We start from the raw sequence: 21,822 nt of genomic DNA on the forward strand, positions 1-21,822 counted from the left end.
ACCCCCTGCCCAGAGGCAAGTAGAGGAGCAAGAACACCCCAGTTGACTCCAAGGGCGGACAAGTACCAAGCAGTAATTGATACAGCGGAGGTAGCCCAAGGTAACTTGTGGAAGGAGGTCCCAAGCCCCAAGGGCAGTACTTATAGAGCGCTTAGGAAGGGGGACCCTAAGCGCATGCAGCCCCAGTACTTGTGAATATACTCCCAGCTCGCACACTACTGAAGCAAGAACAGAGAAGAAAATCCGGAGCTGGAGGTACACGACCGAAGCCCACAGACATCAGACAAGAACTAGCAGGCTCATGTAGCCGACAAGGAGGGGGGTGATGCACAGATGGCGGTGCATTTGTAACATGATGATGTCATGCTCGTTTGCTTGTTTTTCTTTATGGAAAGTTCTGTCCACTCGTTCAGCGTTTTAGTAGCAATTCTTCAGTAGAATGGGGGGAAAGGGTGTTTTGGGGCGCCTATCATTCTGGGTGCCCAACCCGGTCAATGGCAGACAGAGTACTTCTAAACCATATTTCAGGAGTCTCTATAGCCCATTGCTCCTTGCGCCTCTCTGAGGGGGGCCAGATTCTGGCTCGTGGTTCCCGGTAGACCTAGAACTCCACGTACATTGACTGATGCCCAAGGCTAATACTTCCATATCAGCCGGATAGCTCCGGGGAGCCGAAGGGGGCCCCCCACCCAACAGAAAACGTATATTTTAAAATATGCTTTTTTTCCGTGAGAACCCTCTGAGCAGCATCCCACCTGGAAGCTTACAGGCCATAGGTACCACACCAGGCTCCAATGTTTTTAATTGTAGCAGTTTTCAAAGTAACTTATTCAGGTAAATTTTCTTTTTGCAAATGAGTGGTAAACAGTTGGAAGAAGTAAAATACAAAGATTGGGAAGCCAAAACCATCAGTAGTTTAAAGCATTATATAGTACAGTATTGCCAAAAAGTTCTAAGAAAACAGGACACCAAGAGCATAGCTCTCATCCTGTAACTACACCTTGGTAATTACTAATTATTATAATTATATAGGAAGGACACTCCATTATATAAAATAATAGTTTTTTTCAATTATTATTGTTGAAATACAATAAAATCATTGTATAAAATCATTAATAGTACAAGTTAAAAAAAAAGTACTGTACTTTCAGGACAAGCAACTGCTATGAATCATTAAAAACTATAATATGAACTACAGTGTACACATTACATTAGTTTTAAATTATCAAAGCTTAATTTAAAGATCCTCCACAATTGATATGAACATTCCTAAAATGTCAATAACTGACTATTCAGCACAAGCAGTGTTCAGCAGCATCCTACTTCCCAGGATATATCACCTCTACCAACTTTCCTTTACAAAGCCATAAAATCATGGCTCTCTTAAGTGTGATTTTTACAGGGTGAACCGACTCCTATTTTGAAATTAATATAGGCAATAATGTATAGAAATTTTCAACTCAACTGCTCACAGTAATGAGTGAAAACACCTTGAGTAGAGATCAAAACCACATCTTTGTGATATTTTGCTATGTAGAAGTGATTCCCAGTTCAGCAATACCTGCCAGTAAAACAGTTAAGACATTCTTTTGTTGAAGTTGCACAGATTATTCAATGGATGATTTCTCAAGTCTGAATTAAAACTGCATCATGCAAAATAGGATAATTACAAATGGGAAGAACTTCCTTCAAAATTTATATATTTCAACATTACACGATTATTAACTTGTGCATCTCAACTCATTTGCAATTGGTAGACCGATTTAGTACTATAGAATAAAAATAGTTAAATTATACTTGGATGGAATTAAAATTTACTGTATAAGCTTTAACTGGTACAATATTTATTGATGTGTGTCAGGAAGTCTCTCCAGAAGTTTCATCATCATGTTAAAATTGTCATTGGTTTGATCAATGTTGTAATTTGAAAGCCTTTTTATAGCCTTTTTAAGTATTTGTAAAATCTCTACTGCATGGTGAATGTGGTCTGGCTCACCCAATCGCACTTCAGCAATTAACTTATCAAGGAGACCTTGTGTATCTATAGTTGAGGACATCTCCTGTATTTTCTTTGCATGAAAAAGCAACTGCAGCGTGTTTTGAACAATATCTTTTTTATATAAATGTATTTTCTGTTTACCATTTGTAATTTTTGCCATTGCATCTTTTCTTTTGGATACTGCTACATCAAAAAGTTCCTTGATATCTTCATTTACTTTCACTTCTAATTCATTATATTCTATAATCCTTTCCTCTTCTCTAAGGTGTTGAGACAAAGAATGTAAGCATCCATGTTCACCACATACATCCCCTCTTCCAGGAACAAGGCAAGAATTCTGTGTGAGAAATTTGCCACAACAAGTTCCAGTTACAACACCAATGGTAATACCAACAACACCACCAACAATAATACCAGGAACACCAGGAACACCAGCAGCAGCAGCAGCAGCTGCACCACCAACTTCACTTACTGCAACTGATCCACCTAAAACTCTCGTCACCCAACCTCCAATTGATGCAGCAATCCCAGAACTAGTAGCAGCTCTAGTTGCAGCAACTACATTATTCAAAGTAGCTTGAGCAGCAGCAGCTCCAGCAGCTGATCCACCTAGAACACCTGCTATTCCTCCAATAAAACCAGCATTATTGTTGCCCTTCTCTGGTGGGCAGGGAAATATACAGGTCTGGTTACACACAGGGCAATTATGTGCATGAAAACCATCCTCTATTCCCAGTCTATCTTTTTTTCTTATAGTCCTTTCATGCCTCCAACTTTTGTTCTTTGCTTCTTGTAATTCATATTTACTCAGTATTTTCTTATTTAACTCCAATGCAGTAAGTAATTTACCCAACTCCTCAACCTTCCCTTTCAATATTTTCAATGATTTATCCAAGAGCTTCCTCTCACGCAAAAGCTTTACACTTACAGTGGGAGCATTTGTAAAGGCAGCAAAGAATCTTTCATATTGTTCAATCATAATTTCCCACCTAAATAAAAGCATATCTTTACCTCTCTTACATGGGCTAGAACTAATATTGTGAGGAGTACAGAGTACCCCATTATCAAATTCAAACATATCATTGAATTTCACTCCTGCATTTCTGACAATCTGGTCAACCATGGGTTTCTCAACTGCAAAAGTAGCAAAAAGCTGTGTAATCTCTGGCACATTATCTCCAAGCAGTGAAACAATCTCTCTTAATATGTCCTTTTGAAATGTGAAATCTCGATTAGTATTTGCTTTGGCGACTAGTCCAATGCAGCTTAAATCATCTATTCCAAAGTCTGATGTCAAAAATATTTCTAATTGACTCATAACATTATCCTGATGTTGTAAACCTCTAGTATCAGCCAATCCTGGAGTGTCTATTACTGCTAAATTGAAATTGCATGTCATTCCTTCTTGATGATAGAATAGATATACAGTGATAAAATCTGTTTGACTTTCTGTGTCCTTCCTATCACTACTAATCCTCTGATCCTTTATTTGCAAACGAAAATTGTCTTCAAACTTAACACCAAACACAAAGTTGACCATTGCATTAACTATAGTGGTTTTCCCAGCTCCTGTTTCTCCCAGTAGTAAAATGCATTTTGTTGGCCTTTCGTTTGGACTTCCAACAGACAGGACTTGTATGTTGTTTTCTTCATCCTGGATTTTAACTGTAGTCTGCAAATTAAACCACTGTATTCCATCTTTTACAGTATTAAAGTTAACATTTCTTTCAATTAGGCTGTTCATCTGTGCTCCGTCCATTACTTTACCCAGTTGAAGTAGACACACCTGAAATGAATAAAATTAAACATTGAAAGTAATGAAATACTGTCTATTGGTGAGCCTCCAGTAGTTCCCTTAGCATAGGCACTGATACAGTACAACCATGCTTTAGCTAACTACACCTGACCTTTGAAACCCATCCTTGTCTCCCAGAAGCCAGGACAAGAATTAGGCCCACTTCACAAAATGGAGTTTGGAGATCGCAGATCAACTCAAAAGTGAGAAAACCCAGTACTGAGTGTAATGAAATGCCTCTTTCTGGTGGGTCCCCTCTGAATCTCCCAAAGCTACACATAGGAGTTCTTCAACTCAGGTACCAAACCACAATCAAATGGAACCTACCAGAGACCAGAACCTGAATCTGGCCCTCTCAATAAATGCATACAGAAGCGAGGATACAAGACCACAACATTACTGAAGGTCAAACCATCTGAAGGTAAAGTGTACTAAAATAATCAACTGCTAAGACGATTTTCAGCCTTGATTCAAACCATGTTCACGCTCATTGTCTAGGTCTTACCACTAGTTAGCTCCACTCCCTCACTAGCAGATAAGTACCAATAAAATATATTAGTCAAAATTGAAAGGTTTAATGGGGTAAACACTTAATTAACAGGACGCTAACATAGTTTAGTTCATTATTATGTACCCTATACCCATCCTGTGAGCAGTAGTGGAAAGGGATCTGAGACAAAGTGAAATCGACACCAGTAATTCCATTTATCATACTATCACGCAAGAGGAGCCACACATCTATTAATACTATGAATAATCCAATAAAATCAGCAGACTTCTAGATGTTACTACTGCTCGGCTTAGACTCAGTTACAAGTATCTCTGGGAATTCTCATTATCTACTGATGTAGACCTGACCTAATGTAAACTGTCAACAAAATTATTCGCACACCCTTCATCACTATGTGATGGAGTGCAAAAAGATACGGAAGCTAACATAAATGACAAATAAATCAGCAAATGATATGCAATAATTAAGTACAGGCGACAGGTGGCATGGTGTTCTATGGAATTACAGGAGTGAATAACCTAACAGATCTTAGTACATAATTGAAGGTTATTTCCCAAAGTAAAATTAAATACTGTACAGTACCTGATCAACAAAAAAACACTTTAAATAGCAGACACCCAGTATATCAGAATATTGTGATAGAGTGTAGAGAGAAAATTAAGAAATTAGAAAAAACTGGGTATAAAGTAAAAAGTAAAGTAATGTGGATCCCTTCACATGTGGGAATACTGTTGAATGAAGTAGTTGATGACATAGCGAAGAGAGCCACTGAAAAAACTTTTGTTGATGTTGTATGTCAGTTAACCTTGAAACAAATAAAAACAAGAATCAAGATGATCCAAGAGGGTGAAGAAATAATAAAGAGAATGGCAATGGTGGACAGTAGTAACACACTTAAGAATTATTCAATAATAAATACAAATTCGTCCTTCACTTATGGTAAAGTTAAGTCTACTTGGAAGGATACAATTTACATGAGATAAGATTAGGATACAAATATATCTGGCAATATGGTGTTGATGTCAGTGAAAAAGATAAGGAGTGTAAATTATGTAGTATGCCGCACGCCCACACCTTAGAACATTATGTATTAGTGTCAACTTATTGAAAACTATAGAAATAAGGAAATAAATAGTGTACCACATCAAATTGTTTGGATGTGTGATAATGGTATGCTAGACAGTATACTTAGGAGCTACAGGAATTTTGCCCCAAGAGTGTAACAATTATATGCTGTACTTACTATATTAACCTGCAATGTTAAATGGGATTCTGGTAATATTATTTGTCTATTTGTACTCATTGAATTTGTGCGCCCCTTGAGGGACTTGAAGTAGAGGGGGTAGAAATAGCCTAAGCTACTCTATCTCTTTGAGATGTATTTCTTGCATATCTCAATAAACATACTTGAACTTGAACTGAGCATTTTCTGCTACGGAGGTTTCTAGCGATGTGCAAAACATTTAATTAGGTTAGGTTCCATATTTACTAATTTATATACAAGAAGGTACATTGGGTTTGTGAGAATACATAGCATAGTATTTACAATCTTGCAAAGCCACTAGTACGCGTAGCGTTTCTGGCAGGTCCTTAATCTAACACATTTACAACTTGACAGTGAAACACTCACTGTTCCCTGTTGCCTCCTATTCCTCCTCCTTCTTCTTCCTCCTCCTTCCTCTTTCTCTTTCTTCTTCTTTACGGTAGGCGTAGTTTCCATGAATGTTGCCAATGCCCTGCCAATGGCTGCTCGAGTGGCGGTGGTGCGAGACGCGTCAGTATTTAGAATTTGACAAGGCTTAACTATTATAATAATTCCCGTTGTTCGGGGACAAGAAGCCTGTGTTTGTTTATATACTATGCTGTTGTTGCCAGTTGATGCAAGGGTGATGAGGGAAGTGGACGTGTTGTTGTTGTGTTGATTTAGGGGCGACGACGATCGTGGGATCGGATGCGCCCCGGCTGCCCACAAGAAGTGGACGTGTTTGAGTGGGACGACGCATGACGGCCAGCAGGTAATGTTGTGTTGACGGCGTCAGCTGATTGTTGGTGCTCTCTGTGGCCACGGTCACGTTTTCTATGTAGGATTGTCCCGGGAGTTTTGAATTGGTCACATGTGGTTGAATTTTGGGGTTAGCAGACATTTAGACAATGCTTTGACTACTTCATATTTTATATGTAGTGAGACGTCTCCTCCCCTTAATAAGTAAGTACTCGATGTTGAAAGGCACTTTGAGGGTGATAAGTACTTGTATGAACTTATTTCTAGCACTATATAACGTCTGAAACAGGAAAGGGGGTGTTTTCCTCTAATTTCGCTATAAAATTCAATTGTTTCACAGTACAAATAATTTTTTTCACGTCCTACATTCAGCATCAACATTATTAGTTTAGTTCATTTATTTTGCACCCCATACCCATCTTGTGGGCGGTAGTGGAAAGGGTTACAGAGGCACATAATGGGCTCAGGGACTGAACCCCACAATTCATTTAGCTAAGCAAGTTACAATCTTGATGAGCTAGTTACAAAATTCAATGCACATCGTCATATAATCAATGGGCTCGAGACTGACTATAAGTAGAATTTCTAAATGAATGTCAATCATTGTCGATTTTGCCCCCCTTGTTTAAATCTCTAAACGTACTAAACATAACCTCACTCTACACATTTTCTTGTGTCAGTTACCTTTACATGTTAATTACATTTACAAAACCTTGTTCTTAAGTGCAAACCCTGTTCTGAAACTCTTCTTGGACAGATGTAATAGAACACTAATCGTACGTAACATAATCACCACACCAAAAAATAAATGTCTCTTTGATATCCCCCAGAGTCAAACTTAATCTGTGTAAACACTTTATGCAAATAAGGGACCTGGTCTATGGAACTCACTCCCTAACGAATTTAAAAGCTGTCAAACTTTTACCTTATTAAAAAATAAAACAAAAAAAAATTAGGTACAAAAAGTACCTAAATTCATCTTCATATTTTCCTACCTAGTGCTTGAAACTCTCACTGTATCTAGTGTTACCCAATTCCCCAAAATATGTATCTATGCCATACAACTTTACCATTGTAATCATTGCTGTTATCTTATATCATGTTAAACACATGGTTTGCTACATTATATCTTGCAATAATCCTCAAATTATGCTAAAATGTACCTGTGGATAACTCTTAAATTTACTTTAATGTACCTACTTTTTTCTGTCAAATGTCTTATACAATGTATTTTTTTTATACTTTCTTACAATGCATTTTTATACCTTCTTACGTGTATTTTTATACTTTCTGACAATGTATTTTTATACTTTCTTACAATGTACCTGTAAACATTTTTAATTTTGTTAGAAATTATCTGCTTAAAATTATGTTAGATTAAGGATCTGCCCGAAACGCTATGCGTGCTAGTGGCTTTACAAGAATGTAAAACTTCAAGTGTCTGTACTCTAATAAACCTAATGTACCTTCTTATTGATGTGACGACTTATATTGAATTTTGTAACTAGTTCATCAAGATTGTAACTTGCTTAGCTAAATGAATTGTGGGGTTCAGTTCCTGAGCCCATTATGTGCCTCTGTAACCCTTTCCACTACCGCCCACAAGATGGGTATGGGGTGCATAATAAATTAATAAATGAACTACACTAAAAAACCTTCTTGTATATAAATAAATAATAAATGAATAAATTAAGCCACTGACATATGTAGACAGCTAGTGTCACAATTGATAAGTTTGTCCTGCACACCACCCCCCATCCAGTGGGCAGCGGTGGATAGGTTACAATCACTTAGTTACTACCTACAGTTAGCAAACTGGGGATATTTGGCCAAGACCTCTGGCAGTAGATCATTTTGAATTAAATATTTACACATCTCTAGAACATTTGTTATAAAATTGTTTTTGAATTCACGTATCTTTTCGCACTCCATCACATAGTGACGGGGGTTGTGTGAATAATTTAGTTGGCACAGTTTACATTTAGTCAGGTCTACATCAGCAGATAATGAAAATTCCCAGAGATACTTATAACCGAGTCTAAGCCGAGCAGTAGTAACATCTAGAAGTCTGCTGATTTGTTTGATTTGATAGATGTGTGACTCCTCTTGCATGATAGAATGATAATGGATGGAATTATAGTGGGCATCAACATAATACTGGGTAAATATGTCATATTTCTTCATTACTTACGTAATGCTAAGAGGCTTTGAGTATCTTTAGGTGGCTTTGTGTAATTAGATTAACCAGGTAACTTACCTGAATTTACCTGAAGGCCACTAAAACGCTAGTGGCCTCGATGAGGACAGGAAGCCGGCGGTTTGTCAAAGGTCTTTCATTTTTCCTGATGATTTTTTTCAAGCTCGATTTCAAAGTTCGGCAGAGTTTTGACATATACGACTTCGGCTGGTAGGCGGTTCCAAGGGTTTATAACCCCTGTGGGTGAAAAAGCATCTCCTGGTTTTAGTCCTACACTGTGGCTCCTTGTCCTACACTACACTTGAAACCGTTGCTCCTTGTTTGTGTTACATCTGACATTTTGAACAAGTTGTCAGGATCAACATCCTCCAAATTGTTCAGTATTTCGATATCAGCCCTATCATGTCTGGTTTGCAGTGTTGTTAGCCCTGTGGCCCTCAACCTGTCCTATTATGAGAGTTGACTTAGTTCTGGAATTATTTTTTGTTGCTCGGTGTTGAGCTTTCTCCAATGAAGCTATGCCTTTCTGAAGATGAGGTCTCCATGCTTGGATACAATAATACAAGTGTAACAAGTACCAGGAGATTTATACAGTTGAATAACTACATTATTTTCCTTAAAATCAAAGGTTTGTCTTTGATTTTATTGCCATATTTGTGTGCCACGCCCACGTATGCAACTCTCAGTGAATAATGGATTCTGACTCCAAAGTCCTTTTCTTCATCAATCTGTTGCAAGATAATGCTGTAAATTTGGTAGTTATGACCTGACCAGTCCTGACCCCCTTGCTCTAAATGCCACAGTAAATACTGAGCTAAATAAAGTCCATCTTTGGCTAACTGCCAACAAACTCACCCTTAACATTGACAAAACTTTCTATATTCTGTTTGGCAATAAATCCTCTAATCAAATAAATCTCAAAATAAACAATACCCAAATTTGTAACAAATTAGATGGTAAATTCCTTGGCATTCTCATTGACCACAAGCTGAATTTCCAGGGACACATTCTAAATATATAAAAAAAAAGTTTAAAAAACTGTGGGCATTCTTTCTAAGATCAGATATTATGTACCACGCCCTGCCCTGGTGACTCTCTATTACTCCCTTATCTATCCATATCTCAACTATGGTATTTGTGCTTGGGGCTCTACTACCCAAAATCATTTACGTCCTCTAATTACTCAACACAAAGCTGCTATTAGGACAATATCCAACTCTGGCCCCAGACATCACTCGGTACCCCTACTCAAATCTCTGAATATGTTAGACATTAAATCACTGCACATTCTCTCATGTGTATTATACATATATAAAACGCTAAACTGTAATGCCAATCCTGACCTCAAAAGCTTCATAGAAGGTTGTAACAGAACCCATGAGCACCACACCAGAAATAAGTACAGTTTTGATATTCCTAGAGTACGACTTAATCAAACTAGAAATGCTCTACAAATCAAGGGGCCCAGAATGTGGAATGACCTTCCCAACCATGTTAAAGACTGTACCTCTCTCAACCAGTTTAAGATAAAAACGAAGCTATACCTAATAAATTCCCTGTAACCTACCTTACCCCTCTATTGTCAACCAATGTCTGTTTTTTTTTAAGAGCGCTGTTTGTCGACAGAATTGTATTTGTGCTGCTTTTTCAGCTATGTTTTCATTTTACTCTTTATGCTCAATTAGTATTAAGCTTTAGTCAATTAAGTTTTTCATGCCCGAAACGCTTTGCGTAATAGTGGCTTTAGGCATTGTATGTACTAGCTCTATCTATAAGTCCACCAATCTTTGTAAAAATTTCTTGCATGTATGTACCTTACCTAAATAAACATTTATTTATTTTATTTATTTATTTATGACGCTGACTGTTATGCCCCAATGCAGGTCTTGCATTTATCGATATTAAAATAAAACTTGCTAGTCTTTTGCCCATTTGTGGAGTTCATGTAGACGTCCTTGTAAGGTCTCAGCATCATTTTCACTTCCCACTTTACCATAAATCTTAGTGTTTTCTGCATATTATTTAATGTGGTTTATAATATTCCCATCTATGTCGTTGATAAATATGACAAAAAAGGGTAGTTCCCAAAATGATCCCTTGATCATTTTGGGGACCACGCCACTTTGTACTAAGTATTGTTTTACTCATTCTAGTATTCTACCATTCTACCAGATATTAGTATTGTATTACTTATTTTATCTATTCTACCAGATAATATAAGTAATACAAATTAGAAACAATTAAGCGGCATGTTCTATAAGTGGAAAAGCATTAATAGGGCTCTAGGTGTATCTCCATGTAAATTTGTGAAATAAATATTAATTATTATTATTTTTAATCACATAAATCCGTTTAAAATTCCCGGGTTAGTGAGAGTATAAACGGCAAACTGTGTTTTGCCCTTGATGGTACCTGTGAAGGAATCAGATTCCTCCTTGCGGCCAAGAACATGCTTGCGCCAGCTGCCGGAGGATCCAACACGACCTTCACTTTATTTGTGTGTATAAGCTCTTGTTTTCCGTGAAAGGCATTGAAGGGAGATATATTGATGTGAACCAATATGTGTCTGTGAAAACTGGGCAGAGGACTATGATTCCGAGATAGTGAGCCCACAGAGATGAGGAAGGATATGTCGTGATGTCGGTGGAGGCAGCTCAGGATTCTCGCTGAGGAAGCAAGGAAGGTGAAATGCTCCTCGACCCAACACCCTTTAGCCTAACCTTCCACATCATTAATGTTTTTGGTGTTTTGATGTAACTCTCGTAGAGGCTTTAGATACGATTTATGTAAGACACAAACTATATAAAGACCGGCGGAGAGACTACAGCAACCTATCATGTAGCAGCATCCCAAAAGCATTGATCACCGAATAATATTTTCGTTCATTAAGAGCTTATTGTATCAACCTACTCTAATCTAACATTATAATAACAATAAAAATGGTAGCAATTTTGTTCATTAAATATACATAAAACATATTGCAATAGATTCCTTGTAGGTCAGAGGTTGCATATTAAACAATATGATTCGGCCTTTACATAGACTTAACAGTGTTGCCTAACCTATTGAGTCCTACTTTGTGAAGACTGACTCATTGGAGTTAGTTTAGTTCATTTATTATGCACCCCATACCCATCTTGTGGGTGGTAGTGGAAAGTGTTACAGAGGCACATAATGGTCTCAGGGACTGAATCCCACAATTCATTTAGCTAAGCAAGTTACAATCTTGGTGAACTAGTTAAGAAATTCAGTATAAGTTGTCACATTAAGAATGGGTTCGAGATCGACCTCAAGTACAGTTTCTAAATTAAGCAACTGACATATGTGGAGAGCTAGTGTCACAGTTGATATGTTTGTCCTGCACACCGCCCCCCATCCAGTGGGCAGCGGTGGATAGGTTACAATCACTTAGTTACTACCTACAGTTAGCAAGCTGGGGATATTTGGCTAAAATTTCTGGTAGCAGATCATTTTGAATGAAATATTTAATTGGGTAATTGGAAAGGATGACTTGTGCTAATTCTCTAATTTATGCTTTTAGATTAGATAAAGTTAGGGGCATTTCCTATCACATAATGCACCTGTTCACCTAGCTGTAAATAGCTATCCAGAAGTTAGCCAGCTTGTTGTAGGGTTGCATCCTGGAGAAGGGTTAGTAATTTAACCTTAGGGGAGGGGGGTGTGCCTTAACATAAGCCTAACATGTGTATATACACTGGCTGCCTGTCCCTTAACATAAAGACTTATTATTATTATTATTATTATTATTATTATTATTATTATTATTATTATTATTATTATTATTATTATTATTATTATTATTATTACGAATGGTATTATTGCAAATACCATTCATCTTCATCTCAAAAAACATAGATTAATAAATGATTCACAACATGGTTTTACTAACGACTGTTCATGTTCAACAAATTTGGTATAATTTTATTCCAGCATAGTTTAGGCAGTTGATAGTGGTAAGGTTTGTGACATTGTGTACCTTGACTTTAGCAAAGCTTTTGATACAGTGACACATGAAAGAGTGATTAAAAAGATAGAAGCTCATGGTATTGGAGGTGCTATATTAAGTTGGATTAGGGCATGGCTATACTAAACAACCCGACAGACCATTGGAACATTATCTAACACAGTGCAGAATTACAAACCCATTATGATTTCAACTTAGATTCAACAGAGCAGAAGAAGTTGTTAAACACATGGGATAAAATCTTACTGAAGCGACCATACGAGTCATAAATACTCCTACTCTGCCCAAGTAAAACAGAAACAAGCAACACTTAGGGGGCCAGCCAAAGGCTTAGGGCCTGTGCAGGAATATCCCTGAAAAAAACCCAAAGGAAACAAAGAGTATAAATGGAGTTAAGTCTGAGTTAGAAAATGTTGTAAGTGGAGTGCCTCAAGACTCTGTGCTGGGACCTCTGTTATTCATAATATATATAAAGGATTTAGATTCAGGTTTGAGCAGCAATATTTGCAAACTTGCTGATGATACAAAAATCAGGAGGGAAATAAACACAGAAAAAGAGTCGCTATCACTTCAAGATGATCTAAATAGGGTTTTGAAATTGTCAAAGGATTGGCAGATGCAGTTTAATGCTGACAAATGTAAGGTTTTGAGGCTAGGTAATGATGATAGAGTTACAGGAAGAGAACCTGCACAATAGAGAATACAGATACTGTATAAACATTTTGATGGGTCCCAATAATTTAGGTGTTTTATTGAGGGGATTCAAGCAGTAAAAGTTCTTTGTATGCTCTCCAGCCTAGCAATTTTTCCAGTTTTTAATGGGGCTGTTTTTGTGCAACAGTATTTTATCCTTGAATGCACTAGTGTCTTAAAGAGTATCATTACTGGTAGGACAACAAGTAAGGTTCTTGATATCCAACTGCGACGGGGTCGGTTTTCTCTTCCCTTTCCTCACGTTTGTTCAGACTGCTGACTTCACTGTTTCTTTTAATCTAATCTTCTTGTTCTCGTTTAAGTATTTAATAATTATTGCATCTATATCTCTTACCATATGACTCTTGTCACTTCACCTCCCACTTCCACACCCAGATTGTTTTCATCTCATACCATGGTCTTTCTTACCAAATCCCCCTTATTTTGTGCTGACTATCATCTCTTCTATCCTCCCTCCATATTGATACCTTAGAGGGGATTTTTTAGGTCCCCTCCAATGCAGTTTCCATGTTCTTTTGTCTTATATGTATGTATGCCTTGGGTCCGAGACAAAATAAATACAGTAATTGGGTGTGTCAAGATAAGTGGTGTCATCCAGAAAATCTAAAGGAAAAATTGACCATTTGATGGACAAAATCCTCCATTATTTTATGTTGTACTAATGAATACAGCCCATGCTCCTCTTCGAATAGTACAGTGCTGTACTTATAATAACAATGTGGCCCATCGTACATATATTGATGTAACGGACAATTAGAAAGTAGAATTTAGTAGTGAATTTGGACAAACTGGAAGAGGTTTAACCTTTTCCGATTTGGTAACCTAACTATCCTAGGCCTAATACACACTATCTGAGGCCTAATATAGTGCATATATGTGCTATACTATGCCTAGGAATATTTAATTTTGTTTTTTGGCTTTATTTTTCCAAATTCTGTAAAGTGTATAGTACCAATTTCTACTATCCAATTGTCCATTATGTTAATATACAGTACTGTATGTATGATGGTGCACATAGTTTCAAAAAGTACTATCTAAACACGAGGATGGGTTGAGTGAATAGAAGTTGTGGATGTTGGTGTTACATCATTGTGTGGGTGTTGAAAAGTGAAAGTGTGGGTGTCCGGAGTGGGTGTTGAGAGTCGGGTGTGAGTGCGTGTGGAGTAAGTGCGTTGGTGTGTGGAGTTGGGGTGGGTCTTTGAATGTGGGTGTGGGGAATATGGTTATGGGCATTGGCATATGAGTATTCACATGAAGGTATGGGTATTGGCATGATGGGTGTGGGTATTGGCGTGTGGGTGTGGGTATCGGCATGTGGGTGTGGGTATTGGCATGTGGGTGCTTGCATATTTACTCATCTAGTTGTACTTGCCTAATTGTACTTGCGGGGGTTGAGCTTTGGCTCTTTGGTCCTGCCTCTCAACTGTCAATCAACTGGTGTACAGAGTCCTGAGCCTACTGGGCACTATCATATCTACATTTGAAACTGTGTATGGAGTCTGCTTCCACCACATCACTTCCTAGTGCATTCCATTTGTTAACTACTGACACTGAAAAAATTCTTTCTAATGTTTTTGTGGCTCATTTGGGTACTAAGTTTCCACCAGTGTCCTTGTTCGTGTTCCACCCATGCTAAAGAGTTTGTCTTTGTCCACCCTGTCAATTTCCCTCAGAATTTTGTAGGTGGTTATCATGTCTTCCTTTACTGTCTTCCAGGAATGTGAGTTTCAGCTCCTTTAGCCTTTCCTTGTAGCTTATACCTCTCAGTTCCGGGACGAGTCTGGTGACATACCGCTGAATCTTCTCTAACTTTGTCTTGTGTTTAATTAGTTATGGACTCCAAGCTGGAGCTGCATATTCCAGGATTGATCTGACATAAGTTGTATACAGGGTCCTGATCGATTCCTTACATAAGTTTCTAAATGCAGTTCTTATGTTGGCCAGTCTAACATATGCCACTGATGATATCCTTTTGATGTGGGCTTCTGGGAACAGGTTCGGTGTGATATCAACCCCCAGATCTTTCTCTCTATTTGAATCTTGCAGGATTTCACCTCCCAGATGGTACCTTGTGTTCAGCCTTTTGCTCCCTTTGCCTAATTTCATTACTTTGCACTTTCCTGAGTTGAACTTTAGTAGCCATTTTCTAGACCATTCCTCCAGCTTGTCCAGGTCATCCTTTAGTCTTTGACTATCTTCATGTCTTGATTCTTCTCATAATTTTTGCATCATCAGCAAACATGGAGAGGAATGAGTCTATACCTTCTGGACTATCGTTTACATATACAGTATTAGAAACAGGATGGGTCCAAGTACCTAGCCCTGTGGGACTCTGCTGGTGACATCTCGTCACTCTGATGTCTCCCCCTCACAGTTACTCACTGTTTCCTACCACTTAGATACTCCCTTATCCACCATGTGTGTCAGGGCATGGGTATAGGCATGTAGGGAGTGTGAGGGAGCATTGTTACTGGGTGGGTCTTACACCTGCTCTCAAACCATATATGTGTACACTGATGGTTCTGTACACCGTCCTACAGGTGCAGCTGGAAGTGCAAATGTCTTAACAATGGGTGATGGCTTATATTTTAAGTGGGGAGTCTGTATAATCAACAGGGCCTCTACCCTTCAGACTGAATTATTTGCCTTACTTCTTGCTCCGAAATGTGTACAAGTCTTCAAACTTTATATAGTACATTAATTGTAAGTGATTCTCTTATCATCTGGGGAATAGGGAAAGAGAGATAAGAGATTGGGAGAGAGGGGGAAGTGGGAAAGGGGGTAGAGACACGCAGCACAGGTGGAGAGGGAAGATTGGGAGTGAGAGTAGGATAGGGGCAGTTAGTGGGAGAAAGGGAGAGGGGGGGGGATGCTGAGGGAGACTGGGTGGGGGGGGTGCTGAGGAAGACTGGTGGGTAGCAAGGTGGAGAAGGGGGAGAGAGAGGAGATGGGGATAAAGTTGAAAGGGGAAGATGGGAAGAGAGAAGGGATAGGGAAAGGGAGATGAGAGAGGGGAGAGTGGGGAAGGAGGGAAAGAGACCTGGGAGCAGCCACGTACCCTCCTTAGTATGAGTGTAATTATAATGGAATTTTATACCATGACAATAACCACAGTAAGCAATCATGAAACAGTAACAGGATTTTTATGGAATTTTATACCATGACAATAACCACAGTAAGCAATCATGAAACAGTAACAGGATTTTTATCACAGGTCAAGGCAAATTCCACTACAGTACATCCATATATATATAGCTATTATATCCATATTAGCATCATTGCACAAAGAAATATCATGGTGCAGTGGTCTAAGGCTTTTGCATAGGTCAAGGGCTAACCCAGAGCATAGGTTCGAATCCTCCCCATGGCTCAACTGATTTTCTCATTAGCATCATTAGTATAAAACCCAGACAATGATAGTTTATATCAACATGTGATGATAACCACATTACCCCATGAATTGACACATGATAACTGTATTTTATTGGTTAAGGTTAGCAGGAATGTGGTCTACCTTCGGGCCATGAGTTGCGGAAATTTGCGGCTTTGTGCACTGTTTGCCATCCTGAGTTGACATTCGAACTCGGGAGTTTTGTATAGGCATGCCTATACCTATACATGCCTATACCCCATCTTGTTAATGTGCCAGGGTAGTGCCAGGCTTGTGTGGCATAGGGTAGGGTTATCCATCACCGATGGTTCCTCTTTCTAGGGTGTTTGGCTTCTACTCTGCTGTTTTGTTTACTCTCTTGCAATGTACACCACAATGTGGGACCTTTAATTAGCTGAGCTATTTAGGAGTTAGGTAGCAGCAAAAGAATTAAATGATGCAGAAAAGTCTCTCCTGGCCCTTGCATGGGCCCAATTAGCTTTCTGCAGTTCCCCTTATTCTTATGTTCTTATATTCTGAAATACCCCATATGCTATATATTTTTATTTATTTATTATTTTGTTTGCAGGTGCCGGCCTGGGGGGTCAGGTGTGGCGGGCAGTGGGACCAATGGGGAAGTGTCTGTCTTGTTTAAAGGTCCCTCCACCCGCCCACCAGCACAGCATATCACACCATCCAACACTACAACACCCTCCTCCCCGGCACGAATATGAACGGACAAGAGGTAATAGATTGTGTTTGAATTCGTATAAATATGGAATAACGTTTGTTTAAGACACACCTAAATTTAAAAAACTAGCATTGAATGTATTGAAATGACTCTTTCTGGTTAGGTCCCTTGGTATCTTCCTGAACCCTTGGTATCTGGAACATTCCAAACCTTGGGTACCATTTCAGGTTCTGGTGACTCATGAGTGTTTACTGGAGACCAAGACCAGAATCTTATATCTTCAGTAGAGGCATAGAAGGATCAGGGTATGCAAGATCACCACATTACCAAAAGAAAGACCGTTTTTCTCTCCTTGCCTTGGTTTACTGTTCCCCTTCGGCTTGTGATGTTTTTCTTAAGGCTATCTTTTTGTTGGTTGTTGCCTCCAGCTGTATGGTTGGGGAGCTTCGGGCACTTTTCCAGAGGCAAAGACTATTTTTTTGGCCCTGGTGTAGTTTGTTTATTTGCAGCCTTCTTGTTTTTTTATGCTTTGGTTGTGGTGCATCATTTGTGTACAATAATGGCCCTTCACTGCTACCTATGTGTCACCGGTTCTGCTTCGGTGGACGGTTTGTTGGATAGCCCCAGTTCCTTGGTTTCCCTCACATTTCTCGGGTTGTCGGCAGTGTCTTTAAATCTAGCTAGCCTGCTGTCTACCCTTGGGCCAATGATGTTTGCAAATACATGGCTTTGGCTGCCATCTTCCCTAACATGTCTTAAGCTGAAATTTGGGCTCAGGGGTTTTGGTATTTAAACAGGGTTCTGGCAGCTCAGTAATTATTCAATATCCATGGTCTCAGTCTGTCATGTGTTGCCATGATCTCCCAGCCTGATTTCTTTTCTTTATCATAGTGTCTGCTGCCTCTTCTTCCTTGTTAAGTCCCATTTTTCTTTGCAGTTAGCTTCAGTGAGCCACCAAAGTGGGGGAAGAGGCTTCTCTCCCTCAGAAACTCGGTGTTGAATGTAATGAAATGTGTCCTTCTGGAGGAGCCCTGGTGGCTGTCTGATTTCCCCCCCTCCCTTCCAGGTTTATCGGTTTGTTGTAAGTTGTTCATCAGCTTCAGAACTGAGGTAGTGAGGCAACTAAGGGCTAGGGCCTGGCCACTTGGTGGTAATCGGTACTAATGAGTTTCAAGGTAGTTTGAATGAATTCCTTTTTCTGCTTGAATTGTTTGTGGAGTTGTTTGGCAGTTTCGAGGCTTCCTTTTTTTGTGAACCCTTCAGTTGTCTGTAAAGCTATGTAGACTTCCTATTGTTTTTTTCTGGTGGGGTGGCAGATTGTCAACCTCTCCCTGTGTGTCTGTGAGAGAGGCCAAGTTCTAGCTCTGGTCCCTAGCAGGCCAAATAGAACTTTTGTAACTGATGTCGCCCTTTTAATATGTAGCAATCTCAGCAAGATAGCTTCAGGGAGCTACTGGGGCTTCTCCAGAAAAGAGGTGTTTCATTACATTCTGGACTTCATTCTTAATTTTGGTCTTATTTCCTATTTCTTGCCTTTCCCTTGTCTGTCTGGTATGGTTTCGATGTACCTTTGAAATAACACCCCCCTTCCACATCAGCACCGGAAACAGTTGAACCATTGTTTCCTGCCAGGGATCCATAGCTTTCTGTTTTTCTGGCAGGTTTCCTTTCTAATCAGGTACCTGGTAGAACTCAACTCTGCCCTGGGGTCCCTGGGGTCTTCATAGAGAGCTTATGGTGCTGGGGAGGAACCCCATAAGTACACACAGAGCCTCCTTAGGTGGCTCCCTGGGTGTCCATCAACCTGTCCTGCCCATAAGGCTTGTTTGTCTCAAGTCATTCAGAGTGTCATTAATCTTCCCAGCCTGTGGTGTACCTTCAGATCCATATGTTTAGAAGTTTGTGGCATTGACTGCTGTCTTTTTCTAATGTCTTTGACTGATATGCTGGCTCAGGGGTTTTGGAGGTCTATCGGGCTCTTGGCAGTTTGTTATCTAGTTAGTGTCTCTGGTCCCTGTCGAGTTTGTGCTGCCTGGATAGAGTTTCCTGTCTTGGTCTCTCCTTTTCGAATGTTTGGTCTTTTTTCTTGTCCTCCCTAGTGAGTCCTAATTTCCCTCTTTCCTGTGGTTAGTTAGCTACAGGGAGCCACAAAGGCTGCCCCCCCCCTTCCTGCAAGAAAGAGGTGTTTAATTTCATTCAATGCTCTTTTTGTGTATATTAAAAAAATTGTGGATGCTGTAGTAACTTCCTTTTTCTTATCCAGAAGTAAGTGAAAGTGGCAGCAGTCTCAGTGGTGTGGAGGGTCGGTCTCCAATACCACCACCTGATGCACAGAGTAATGGCAGTGGAAAAAATTCTGTAATTATCAGTTGTTCAGAAAAGCGTTCATTTTACTCCCGAATTCCACCACTTGCAAAGTCTGCCAGCAATGAAGTCAGAAGATTATCATCTAAAGACTATTCTGAAACAAAGATTTTATTATTATTTGATCAGTACAAGGACAGCCAGTGTGACTATATTCTGTCAGAAGGCATTGAACATCTCTGTATGGATTTGGATGTAAAACCTGAAGAGTTTAAAGTGTTAGTTTTGGCATGGAAATTTGGGGCTGAGACTATGTGCAGGTTTAGTAGAGGTGAGTTTGTGAATGGGTGTAAAGCCCTCAGAGTGGATTCTATAAAAGGTATACAGTCCAAATTTTCAGATATGTTACTTGAGGTTCAGGACCCGGAAAAATTTAAAGACCTATATAGATTCACTTTTAAGTTTGGCCTGGATGCTGATGCCAGCCAACGAATCCTACCGTCCGACATGGCATTGCTGCTATGGAAACTTGTTTTTTCACAGCGTGAGCCTTCAATTTTGAAGAGATGGTTGACGTTTCTTGAAAGACATCCAAACATTCGGGGTATCCCCAGAGACACCTGGAATATGTTCCTAAATTTTACAGAAGCTGTAGGTGATGATTTAAGCTCCTATGATGATACAGAGGCTTGGCCTAGCCTTTTTGATGACTTTGTTGAGTATGAAAATGATGAGTTGAACCAAAATATAACCAAGGATCATAAAGAAGAAAGTGAATAATATTATGTAAGTGCTAGGAGGGAATAGTTCATATGTGAATATGTTGTAAGTTATATTTTTTCAGAAGGTATGACTGAATTTGGTATTGTTCTCTTTCTACAAGTGCTAATGCTAAAAACTTTAGAAAATTCTGTTCCATCTCTACTGTGGCCATAGGTATTATGTATATATGAATGCTATGGGTTACTTAATACTGTACGGTATTATGAATGACATCTTGTATTAGCAAGTTGATAAAAGATAATCTTAAGATAAAAGATAAACAATAGATGTGCAATCATCCATTGCATGTTTGTGACACATTTTGGCATGTGTGTCGCTGGTAAAGTGTATGAATGCAGTTGATTTTACTGTCATAGTGAGAGAAGAAGCATTTCTCTTGTGGGTCACCTGAGGTTTTTCTTTATATTGTACTTTATTTTCTTGTAAAGTAAACAAATTTATCTTAGTGATGTTAAATTTGACAAGCTTTAAAGGATTGTGGCCATAGTTGTTATTATTTGCTTCATAAATGATGCTTTCATAAAATAGAAAATTCTAAATTTAAATGTCTTTATCGGCTGTAAAGTTTTGGGAAATTATATTGCTTATAATGTGTTTACAATAAAAAAAAATGTTTGAAGGTACGGTACATGATCACTTGGACGTTTATTATTATTTTATGATATATTTCACGTTGCATATATTTTATCCAACAGCTGACTTTAGAGAGTGGAGAAAAGGTTGACTGTTTAGTCTTGGGTCAAGTAATGCACTCATATTATAGATTAGCATAGCCATACCTGCAGGGTACAGTCATAAGAGAATTGAAATTTGGATCTGAATTACACTAGAAGAAGAAAAATGCTAATTTGACTGGCATGCAGTAAATATATTTGTAAATGGTTTGCAATAACCGCTGTGTTATGACAGCCAAGCCACAAAATTATTGATTCTCAGGTCTCCTATTCATTAAGTTTGTGATGTAATTTAAGAAATCCTTAGTTTTTTTATTGAATAATAGGCAGGTGGAAATTGTACTTAAATATATATCTTTAATTGATGTTCCTTTACAGGTGGAGTTATTCTGATATTTTTATTTTATATCCAGGTGCTTCAGTTACTGTACAGTAATAGAAGGGACTGCAAAGTTTTAATTTATTTCTTCATTCTTTTCTAGATAATCCTTTATACATGAATTCGAGATTTCAATAGTCCACACATGCTTCTTTGCTGTCAATTACCTCATCCTTGATTCTCCTCCACAACTCTCCCATCGCATCTGATCACACACCCTTTATAGTAAGTACGTTCACATTAACTGCTGAAGGCTAGCCTCAAGCATTGTACAGACATACATGCAAATAACATATAATATATATATATATATATATATATATATATATATATATATATATATATATATATATATATATATATATATATATATATATATATATATATATATATATATATATATATATATATATATATA

The 21,822-nt window shown here is 38.5% G+C and overlaps 2 protein-coding genes across 3 annotated transcripts; one reads left to right on the forward strand and one right to left on the reverse strand.

The window, feature by feature from the left end:
- Positions 1-1,679: 1,679 nt before the first annotated feature.
- Positions 1,680-6,336, reverse strand: LOC123759692 (uncharacterized). Its single transcript, XM_045744918.2, has 2 exons — positions 5,936-6,336; positions 1,680-3,785 (listed from the first exon to the last, which is right to left on the reverse strand). The coding sequence occupies exons 1-2, from the start codon at positions 6,023-6,025 to the stop codon at positions 1,845-1,847; spliced, it is 2,031 nt and encodes a 676-aa protein (XP_045600874.2). The 5' UTR covers positions 6,026-6,336; the 3' UTR covers positions 1,680-1,844.
- Positions 6,337-10,984: 4,648 nt separating this feature from the next.
- SCCRO3 (defective in cullin neddylation 1 domain containing SCCRO3) lies at positions 10,985-21,489 on the forward strand. 2 transcript variants are annotated; one of them, XM_045744922.2, is made up of 3 exons: positions 10,985-11,187; positions 17,163-17,318; positions 19,531-21,489. In XM_045744922.2, exons 2-3 carry the CDS (start codon positions 17,204-17,206, stop codon positions 20,346-20,348), a joined length of 933 nt encoding a protein of 310 aa, XP_045600878.1. In that variant the 5' UTR covers positions 10,985-11,187; positions 17,163-17,203; the 3' UTR covers positions 20,349-21,489. The 2 variants fall into 2 exon arrangements, with proteins under 2 accessions (XP_045600878.1, XP_045600876.1); XM_045744920.2 differs by having other exon boundaries at positions 10,988-11,187; positions 19,528-21,489.
- Positions 21,490-21,822: the final 333 nt, after the last annotated feature.

Source organism: Procambarus clarkii, chromosome 8, assembly GCF_040958095.1.
Source record: "Procambarus clarkii isolate CNS0578487 chromosome 8, FALCON_Pclarkii_2.0, whole genome shotgun sequence".
Taxonomy (NCBI): Eukaryota; Metazoa; Arthropoda; class Malacostraca; order Decapoda; family Cambaridae; genus Procambarus; species Procambarus clarkii.

What these genes read in the sequence shown, in the direction of transcription:
- SCCRO3 (XM_045744920.2), top strand. Translation starts at nt 17,204, where the DNA reads ATGGGGAAGTGTCTGTCTTGTTTAAAGGTCCCTCCACCCGCCCACCAG. An exon ending in CGAATATGAACGGACAAGAG is followed by an intron (nt 17,319 to 19,527) that starts GTAATAGATTGT and finishes TTTCTTATCCAG; the next exon opens with AAGTAAGTGAAAGTGGCAGC.
- LOC123759692 (XM_045744918.2), bottom strand. Translation starts at nt 6,025, where the DNA reads ATGGAAACTACGCCTACCGTAAAGAAGAAGAAAGAGAAAGAGGAAGGA. An exon ending in ATAGGAGGCAACAGGGAACA is followed by an intron (nt 3,786 to 5,935) that starts GTGAGTGTTTCA and finishes TATTCATTTCAG; the next exon opens with GTGTGTCTACTTCAACTGGG.